At 40.9% G+C, this 7860-nt stretch overlaps 1 protein-coding gene across 2 annotated transcripts in view; it reads right to left on the bottom strand.

The window, feature by feature from the left end:
• Nucleotides 1–7672, bottom strand: part of GRK4 (G protein-coupled receptor kinase 4) — a 38685-nt gene extending 31013 nt beyond the window's left edge. The window contains exons 1-2 of one of the 2 annotated variants that reach the window (XM_080343962.1): nucleotides 7488–7511; nucleotides 2700–2758 (exon numbers count right to left, since the gene is read on the bottom strand). Coding sequence is in view for 1 of the 2 variants with exons in the window: in XM_080343961.1 (XP_080200087.1) it covers nucleotides 7488–7539 (52 nt within the window). In the remaining variant the exon portion in view is untranslated. Of the gene's footprint in view, nucleotides 1–2699; nucleotides 2759–7487 lie in introns of both variants that reach the window. The other variant, XM_080343961.1, reaches the window with a different exon arrangement.
• Between the last annotated feature and the right edge of the window lie 188 nt (nucleotides 7673–7860).

The raw sequence follows: 7860 nt of genomic DNA on the forward strand, positions 1-7860 counted from the left end.
AAAGATGTCTACATGTTTTCATTTTCCAACTTTTTTTTTAACTCCTCTAGAGAAACATTTGAAAAACTTATGTAAGACAAAGTGGTTGGCTCATTCATCAGGAAAAACAAAACTAGTTGCAAAAAATGAAACTGCTGTGGCAAACCAAAGCAATCAGATTTAGACAAATAAGAATATTATTCAAGTCATCAGATGGACTTCCCACAGCCACCAGCGATCTTCCTTACAGACAGGATTGGTAGTGTGACCCTCGTTTCACTGAGCACAATGTTCACTCAACATCATTAGCCAGTCTTCCTTGAGATGGAAAACTTGGATTCTGTTCTATGTAGTGAAAATAGTGAGAAGCATTGCACTATCTTTGGCTAATAAATGTACACATAGTATATGGGGTATGATTCAGTGGCTGCTACACTGAGATTCTGCCATTGAGTTATTCAGGGACCTCTGTGCTTCCGTCTTCCTGGCTGTGAAAGGCAACGTGAGCACTGCGGTTGAGAAGCACGCAGGAAGGTAGCACCTGGGGTGCACGATTGCTACAACATCATTCTTGCAAAACTGATTCCACAAACCAGATTGTCAGATACCAGCTGAGAAATTCATACCAGACCACACCCAGATAAGCTCTGACAGCATAAAACTGCAACAAGATGACCTACAGTGTGCCTTTAACTACATAAAATCAATCGGCTTGATGAAAAAATGCAAAAGAATTGATGCAGAAGCTCTAAATCATCTACAATGAGATGCATGAGAATAACCCAAGTACATACCCTGTCTTATAATACATATTTGCCACAGCAGAGAAAGTTGCAAGCAACTTTCCTAACAGATTTTAAGCTCACATGAATTCAAATTTTCTACTTACAGCCATATTTTCCTTCAAACCACCCACAACAGGGATTAAAACCTTGCACTGAAAAATCAAAACATTCCCCTTTAACTATGGCCTTATGCTACAAAGACATCTGTAAACACTGCCCACTAAATAACAAATATTGATGGTAGGACATTACCGTGCAAGATCCACCTTTGAGACACAAAACATTGCGGAACTGATACCTCAGGTCTTCCTATCAGAGTGGTAACGCTGAAGTAGCACTAACTTCAGACTAGGAGACAAGTTCACACACACTATCACTTGGGGAAGGCTGTCATGCTTCCAGCTCCAGAGACAGCTCATACAGAACTGCTTTGCTGGGTCTCTGCAACCTTCTCCATTGCGCAGTTCAGAAATACTTTTTTGACATCTCAGTTCCTTGAAAAACAAGCCTAGCCACAGCTTAACGAGGTTTAACAGAGTGGCATCTCTTTCATACAGAGAAATATTTTTTCCAGAAGTACAACACATATAATCTGGCTGGCTCTTGGCAAATGCACCAGATTCATCTAGCCGAAAATTCAGATTTCAGCACAAGGTAGGCACCTAACTCTTCAGCATTACAAAGGCCAAGGCGCTCCTGAACACAAACAGAAACGACAATGCAAGCAGTTCAATAAACAAACACATGAAAGAGATCTATAGATAACAGGCTTATGGCATTTTTAAGATAATATTCTTCAGAATCCTGGATACAAGTGTCTAGAGTTGGGACTTCAACATGGCAACGCTCGAGTCCACTTGCTCATCTCACTGTTGGAGCAGTAACACTGTAAGCAGTTAAAAACCCCAGGTACCTATACGAACATTTGTGCAGCCTGTTTATAAGCACAATCATTTATTGTTCCCACAGCTATAACCACTTGAACAACTGGTTCTTCACATCAGCTCCATATACAATTCCAATGTTCATGTGCAGATTTAAGAATACTAGTGTATACATGCTGAACAGCTTCTGCACGTCTTCAGAAATTATGTAAGAAAGTGTTGTATCAACTTCAGTAAACGTAGCTAATCTGAACCAGATTTATTCACCTAGTCTTGCAGTCAAACTGTCACATCTGTATACATTTCCTTTTGATATGGCTGTAACAAAAACTGAATGAACAGGGCTTACTAGAAAGAGAGAGAAAAACAAACAAACCACACCACCAAACAGTAAGAAAACTCCAGTTTTACAAACTCCTTGACAAACAAGGATTTTTTTATCATGATGGTACATCATGACTGCAACACATAGAAGTAAAATTCCTTTAAGCAGATTTGTGGAACCTCTAGTTATAATTGCCCCGTTTCAAATAACCAAAGCAGCAGTATATATCAATGACTAGACCTCTCATGTTGTGTTTAGTTAGTAAATGCAATTATTTAGATTCCAACATGCCCACATGCATTCTTCTTGCAGTTCATTAAATAAAGGACAAAAAGGCAGACATTGTGCATAATTCTGTACAAACACAGGAAGACATGTTTCCTGCCACAATGAGTTTACAGCAATTTAAAGCACAATGCAATAAGGTAGTGCAATAGAACATAGGAGGCAAATAAGGGAAGAACAGACAAAAATAACAGCAACTGCGAAAACTCACGGCACTCTCGCGTTAAAATTCTTATTTGCTGCTGGTGAATGGACTTTTGGGTATGAATGTGCCTTGGTTTCCCAATTGTGCATGCTCCTTAAATAAAGATTTTAGCTCAGTTTGATAACCAAACTGTAGTGATCTGAACAATTTCCTTAGAATTTTCTTCCTAGTTACAAATACACACATTACAGGATATCTGTCCATGTATCATCACCAATACCATACTTAATTATTACCTTATACTGCAAGCAAAAGCAGGATGTATTTCACAGAATTATTCCAGTTGTTTCTAAACCTAGACAGACAAAATGCACAATTTGAATGGACTGCTTATTTTTGTGAAGAGTGCTAACTAATAGAATTTCAATTCTGAAACAAGTATCTTTCAAGATTTGCTTGAGGCCAACTGCGATCACATTCTGTTACTGAAGGTTCCTGCTAACTCCATCCTTGGGTTGCACCTAACAATTATCAAATCTGCAGGAACTTGCTGATCCATCCGAAAACTAATTCTGGCGGAAAAAAATCCCAAACGCAAAACACCAAACAACATCGGAAAAAACCACTACAACAACCCACACACCCCAGATTAGTTTATAGATCCAACTGGAAACGATCTTACCCATTCTGCAACCACAGGCTAGAACCAATACAACCAAGAGCTTAGAGGAAAATTTGCTTGAGGCATGATCTTAATTTAGCCTAAACCAATCTTGACATAGAGCGTATTATATGCCTAACAGCTCACCAAACTCTCATTCACAAACTGCTCCTGCCAGAGCAGTATAAATGAATTTTAAAGTGGATGCAAATGGACCAGGTATGTTTAAAATGTACTCTTGGCTTGGATCCTTAATTGGAGTAGAGTGCCATTGACTTCAAAGAAACTACAGACCTACCCTTTGGAAGTATTTTTGGAGAATATTACTTTAGGCAATGAAAAAAGGAAGGCTCCTAAGCAGTTTAAAACATACAGTGATTAATTTCTTTCCTTTAAAACATCACAGACAATGTGTGGGATGCTGAAATGAACTTGGGGCTTACCTATACTCAAAGGATTTATGGAGTGTGAGTGAAATAACTACAAAAAACCAGAAGATACAAAGATAAAGAGAAAAGTGAATATAAAATAAAAATACATTTTTGTAAACTTTCAGATTTTTTCAGAATAAGCTAGTTTATATTATTTGTCCTCATTTATGGGATAAATTCTCCAATGTCCTTTAAGAGATACTCAAAGATATTTCTGCTAGGAAAGAAAAATGAATGTGTTAATTCCTCTGCTCTTATAGAAAACTAGAAGCCATGTTGCTGTACATTATTCTTTTACACATAACAATCCCTGTATGTGAAAATCTGAGTAAGGAGATCATGAAATTGAAAGCTTTTGTCATATCTCACAGTTCATACATCACTATCACTTAACACCTGTTTTCTCTCTCAGTTGCTGCACTACAGCACTCATAAGATCAATTTTGAGTTTGCTGTACAATCTCCTGTTTTTCTACTGAGTCACTTACGCTTGTTCCACCATAGGGTTTACCTCAAGAGGAAGTTTTCTGTTTTTCTTTCTCACATACAGATTTCCCTTACAAAGAGGAAAGAGCTGGACTGGCATAGAATGCCACTTATCCCAGGAAACAGGGGCAGGGAATCCCAGAATACTCTGCACTACAGTTTTCACCCAAAGGCAAATCCCTCCCATGGACAGGTGAGCTCTCAGCATGAGGAGGTCAACTGGAAAAGTGGACAAGGAAAGAACAAAGTCCCAATCTAGCTCCTGACTCCTTGATCTTTCATCCATAAAGGGTACTTCATGTTATCACAATATTTTCTAATAGTAGGTATGTATAAGACTTAGATATGAGCTATCCCTAACACCCACATGTGCAAAGAACTAACTTTTGATTATTTACAAAGTCACATTGCAAAAAGATAAAGAATCCTCATAGTTTTCCTTCTTCACATGAAGAACATGAAGAAGTGTTGTAGTTGCTACAGAGATATTACAAGTCTTTGTTGTAAAGAGACAGGTTTCTATTAAAATAACCTGGTTTATGAAAAGGTTTGAAAAATCCTCTTAGAGAATAGCATCATAAGACAAAATTTAAAGTTTTGAGGGGAAGCCAGGGTTTGATCCGGCCTGAAATACAGGACTAGCAAACTTTTATAAACTGATGTTATCATGATGCAAATTGAATTAGAAGAGTCACACCTCTAATGAAAAAAATTAAGAGTAAGACCATTAGTGAGAAGATAGAAGGTGGTTAGTCTAGAAACAGCAATACCACTTTGCTTTTATTCTGTAGGAAAAGAAAGTAGCAGTAAAAATGATGCACTTTGTCTAAGCACACTCATCAGTTCCTGGCTCTCTAATTACATAGATTAAATTTACTTTCTACATATCAAATCAGATTTAAACCGTAGACACACAGCTAGCTGTTCAAGGTGTGATAATTCTGCACACCTACAAATGTAAAACCCAAACGATGTTCACACCCTAACAATATTCACATCCAGAACTATTAGAGTACCCAAAATTAGAGGAAAATGATGAGCAGGATCTCCAGGATCATAATTTTGATTGTCAGGTATGATTTGTTTCGACTTCGTGTTATTCACAAGAAAGTTCTAAATTCTCAGAAAGCCTCTGCCATAACCCCTCACTAGATGAGGACAAGTATGCGATATCTTTAATTCAGTTTCTATATGTGCGAGATGAAGATGACATATCTGTAAGGTTAAAAGACTTCACTAGATGCTTTCCAGAATACCATATTTTTCTACTCTTATCTTCATCATGAAGTTCAATCTTCAAGTTAGACTGATCCATGCAAGCCAGAATTAAGCCTACACTGATTTATTTCAGCATGCCACTGAAAACTATGAAGAGCACCGTAATTCCCACCTTTGCTGACATATTTATCCAGGTCAACACACTCTCTTATTCAATCTTTAACACACTGAGGAAACAGAAAAAGTATCACTGATGTGACTCAAGTCTATACACGAAAATAAGATGCTATTTTATACTAGCTTAGGATTTCATCTTCTTCCATGAGAAACAGTAATTCTGCACTTCTCCATGCTATCCCACTGCTCCATACACTATACAGCAAAATAATAGGAATATGGGAACAAAAAGGTCAATTCAAAGTCTACTCTTCTGTCCCAGTTGTGCGGCTCTTTCAGCAAATAATATCAATAATTTCAGTAAAATATCAACCTCACATACTAACTTAGCAAATTCCATTCTCTTGGAGCCTACCGGGCACATGAGTACAGAGCTGAGATTGGGATTTTATGGAATGGTCCTGACAGATGGAGTAAACTAGACACTCTCAGACCAGCCAGAGCATGCAACAGATAGAAAATACTTTCATTTCAAGGAGCATTTTGAAAAATGTGATATAAAAAGTACCCCATGCACAGGAACTCAGACCTGAAAAGGGAAAGACCTTCTACCAACTGACCACTGCAGCTTTAGAGTTTCAAAGCCAGAAATCACATTTTTGTGCATGCTTACACAAAAGAGTCCAGGCCAATTGAGAGTACAAAAGAGTAACAGCTTATTACCATTACTTTTACAAGTTTCACATCAGGTAGAACTGATCTTCTTCACACCAGCTGCTGTCAGACTTTCATTTAGTTCATTAAAATATCTTGTTTGGTCAGTTCTACCACTATAATTTATTTTAAACACAGTGAAACCTTAACTAAAGAGGCAACCTGGCATTAAGCAGCCACTTAAAAGCTTTTCCAGATTACCACTGCACTCTTTGTGGTGAGAGTTTGGGTGCAGTAAAGTTTTGAGCCAGATTCCACTTTCCCTTCACTTCTCAGATCACTTCAATGCAAACTCCAAATTCAGGCAGCACCACCACAGACATGTTACCGTCAGTGAAACCAGCCAAAACATGTCCTCTAGTTTGAGGTGGTCTTTTCAGCTAAGGTTGGGAAATATTATGGCTTTTAAACCCCACTTCAAAGTAAAAAAGCTGATTTTCCTCTTTAGCTGCTTAAGGCAAATTTAACTGGATACACATATGGCGTAAGTGCCAAACCCATTTAGAGTTGGAGGAACTTGCAAAACATACAGGGGCAGATTCTGTTGTACTTACTCACTTTAAACAACTCCAGCTAAACGAATGGGTCTTCTCAACACAATTAAGGAAAGCAGGATCCAATCCAAAAAGAATATGTACATTTCATAGTTGAAAAACATACTCTGCACTGAGTACATGGGTAATCTGGGGAGGCTTTTAAGTGGCCATTTAATTGACAGTTATATACATGAAAAAGCAGTAAGACAGTCTTATTTCAGGACTTTTTTAAACAGCAACCACGTGCTAAACTAAATTTCATTATCAAAATGTTTGTTGGTTGGGGGATTAATCTTCAAGTCAAGATGTTCTGGAGAACCAAACTTAAGTATTAATCTAATGGAAAATAGCACACTTTAATATTAGGTTAATAAAAAATGTTCGACTGCAAAATACAGGTACCATTCACCAGCTATGCTTTTCACAGGCAGGAATTTCAGCAAGATCGAGTGCATGGATCTTCCAGAAAAGATTTACGTCACTTCGCCCTTTATATCCACATGCATATACATTCATAAATAAACTCCGAACTACAGATTAATGATCTTCTTAAAACATCCGGTAAAAACACCATTTGAATCGAGCCGGACAAGGAAAGGTCGGGTTTGTTTTTTTCAGAAGCCACAAGGCAGGAACTCCGAATTCATCCCGCGGGAGGAGCGGGGCAGGTGCCGCGGGGCACGGCCCGGGACCCGCCGCCCGCCCCAGGGGCTCCGCCGGCCCGCCCGTCCCCCGTGCCCGCAGCCCCCCCTGCCCCGCAGCCTCTCCTCCCTCCCCACCCTCCCCTCCTCCATCACTTCCTCTCCCCCCTCCCCGCCGGCCCCTTTCCCCCTCACCTCAGACCCTTTCCCCCCGTCTTGGCCCGTCCCCAGCCCGCCCCGCCTCGCCCTCTCGCTTCTCCTCCTCCCCCGCGGCTCTCACCCTCCCGGGCTTTCAGCAGCACGGTGTTGGCCACGATGTTCTCGATTTCCATGGTCGGGGGCTCCTTCCCCTCAGGGCAACCGGAGTGGAGGCCACCCCTACTGCCTCCTTCTCCCCCTCCTCCAGCCCCGCCACCGCTGCGGCGCCAAGCCCCGGCTCATCCGGCCCCACAGGACCTCAGCGCTGCGCTCGCCTCTTCCCCATCACCCGCTGCTCGCCCCGGCACCGGCCTCCCCCTCCCCGAGGGCGGAGGCAACGAGCAGGCAGCACCCGCCCGCCCCGACCATAGCTCCACCGCCCTCCTCCGCCCGCCTCAGGCAGCCCCGCCTCTGCGCTCCTGCGCCACCTCCCGCTCCCCGTTTCCCGGGACTAC

This window comes from Nesoenas mayeri (assembly GCF_963082525.1).
Source record: "Nesoenas mayeri genome assembly, chromosome: 4".
NCBI classification, from domain to species: Eukaryota; Metazoa; Chordata; class Aves; order Columbiformes; family Columbidae; genus Nesoenas; species Nesoenas mayeri.